At 41.0% G+C, this 2,393-nt stretch overlaps 1 protein-coding gene across 1 annotated transcript; it reads left to right on the top strand.

Moving 5' to 3' along the window:
* Positions 1-1,677: 1,677 nt before the first annotated feature.
* LOC140631602 (large ribosomal subunit protein eL42-like) lies at positions 1,678-2,085 on the top strand. Its single transcript, XM_072822881.1, has one exon. The coding sequence runs from the start codon at positions 1,679-1,681 to the stop codon at positions 1,997-1,999; it is 321 nt and encodes a 106-aa protein (XP_072678982.1). The 5' UTR covers position 1,678; the 3' UTR covers positions 2,000-2,085.
* The last annotated feature ends 308 nt before the right edge of the window (positions 2,086-2,393 follow it).

The following is a 2,393-nucleotide window of genomic DNA, read 5'->3' on the forward strand; positions in this document are numbered from 1 at the left end:
AATCCCAAGCAGGCTACATGCTTAGCATAGTGCCCAATGCAGAGCTCGATCTCATAACCCTGAGAACATGACCTGAGCTGAAATCAAGAGTCAGATGCTTAACTGACTGAGCCACCCACGTGCCCTGTTACAGACATTCTAAGTGAAACTAGCTCTCTCCTTCCTCCCACCTTTCCTCCTCCCCTACTCTATCCTCTTCCCCCATAATTCCTCCTTCCTTTCTTCCCCTTCCCCTTACCCTCTCCCTCTCATTTTTTCTCTGAGTATCCAGTGGTGAAGAATGCAATAATTACTCTTACTAATCATTGTTCTTGTACCATAGGGTAAATGTGAACACAGTGAAAAATGCAGATAATATCTCAGTATTAGTATAAACATATTTTGGACCTACTGACCACCAAAAGGGTCTTGCGACATCGAGGGGCCACATTCTGAGAACTGCTAAGGGATAGAGTAAGGCCTCCCCACTCTTTTCTTTCCAACTCTAGGCTGGAGTCTTTTGGAGAGGAGGCTTGAAAGAATTTTCCCCAGCATTTTCTATGACCTTTTTTTATCTTCAAATCCAGGTGTTTGCTTATCTCATTCCGACATGTACAATCACCTAAACTAGAAGCCTCTGCTTTCCATCCTTAGGACTACCATCAGGCCTTCCTGCCACCACACCATCTCAGCTCTGTCCTTAACCTTAACGTGGTGGTCTATCCATTTCCTACTTCCTCTGCCAATGCTGCTCTGTTTAGTTCAAGCCCTTTTGCTCTTTCCTCACAGTGTCAGTCTCCTATGCAATCTCTCTCTGCTTCCTCCCCTCCTATCTGCGATATACTCTATACCATCATCACAGTTATTTTTTCCAAAATGCAGGATTAATTTGCTGAAAATCTTGGGAAGTCTACAGGATGAAGTCCAAGCACCTTAGTGTTTAAGCTCCCAGTTGAACCTCGACCTGCCCCTGCTATCGCTCATACCAAAACTCTTTCTTTTGCATGTATTATGGTATGACTTGAATTTAGTTATGGGTGTATACTCTACCTTCTCACTTAAATGCTGGATCTCTGAAACTTCCGTTTCCATCACCAGCGTCTAGTCCTGTACCTGGCAAGTAGTTCCTAAAAATTATCACTAAATTGAATTTCTGAAGAGTTCTACATTCTTCTCCCTATACCTGAAAAGGGTAGGGAATGTGAAATTCTATGTAACTCTTAGAAAATTTGCAAAGAAGTAACCAGTGACTCCTCAAATGTTACCCAGTAAATCCATGACAAGACTGAGTAAAATTCAGAATCCATTGCATTTGATTCACCAACAGGTCTCCCGGCATCTCTTGAGTTGCGTGACATCCAAAAATAAAACAGATAGTTCCAACTTAAAAAGAAAACAAACAAAACTAAAATAATTCTATGTTCCTTAGTCCCTGGAACCATCAATCCATCTATGCATTTTATTCATACTTCTGTTCTAGCATTACAAGCATTAGCTGTCTTTGTTTTCATGTGTGTGGCAGACACGCAAAGCAACCTGCCAGCTCTGTCCACTGATTTCCTTCTGGAAGTCATCCTGCCTCCTAGTGACATGGAGAGACACCTGGCCCAAACTGCATTGATTAGATTTTCTCCTAGAAAGTTGTATTCATAGTACAGAGATTCTAGAGGATCTTTGCTGACCACATCGTCTTGTAATGATGGTGAATGTTCCTAAAACCAGCCAGACTTACTGCAAGAAGTGTGGTAAGCACCAACCCCACAAAGTGACACAGTACAAGAAAGGCAAAGATTCTCTTTATGCCCAGGGAAAGCGGCGTCATGACCGGAAGCAGAGTGGCTATGGTGGACAGACTAAGCCGATTTTCCGGAAAAAGGCTAAAACTACAAAGAAGATTGTGCTGAGGCTTGAATGTGTTGAGCCCAACTGCAGATCTAAGAGAATGCTGGCTATTAAGAGATGCAAGCATTTTGAACTGGGAGGAGATAAGAAGAGAAAGGGCCAAGTGATCCAGTTCTAAACTTCATATTTTATTATGAAGACAATAAAGTCTTGATGTTATGTCCACTTCAAAAAAAAAAAAAAAAAGAAAAAGAAAAAAGAAAACAGAAAGGAGAGACCAAGTCACTGAAGCATGAATACATTAGAGAGAGAGAGAGGGATTGCTTTAGTTCTTTTTATCTTTCTGTTTTCTGTTTCCAGTCATTTGAGAGACCTGGCTGACCATTACATGAAATTAATTCCCTGTATCCTCCTAATATTTTCTTTTTTCTTATTGGACATCCTTTAGGACAGTGACCATGTCTCATTAACTTTACTCACAGTCTCCAAAATAGGGCCTGACACAGAGTTGTTGCTCAGTAAGTGTTTCTTCCAGTAATGAATAAACACATTTATTCAACTAACATCTAACT

Source organism: Canis lupus, chromosome 4, assembly GCF_048164855.1.
Source record: "Canis lupus baileyi chromosome 4, mCanLup2.hap1, whole genome shotgun sequence".
NCBI classification, from domain to species: Eukaryota; Metazoa; Chordata; class Mammalia; order Carnivora; family Canidae; genus Canis; species Canis lupus.

Excerpts from the sequence above, each read along its gene's own strand:
- LOC140631602 (XM_072822881.1), top strand. The coding sequence starts at position 1,679 with ATGGTGAATGTTCCTAAAACCAGCCAGACTTACTGCAAGAAGTGTGGT.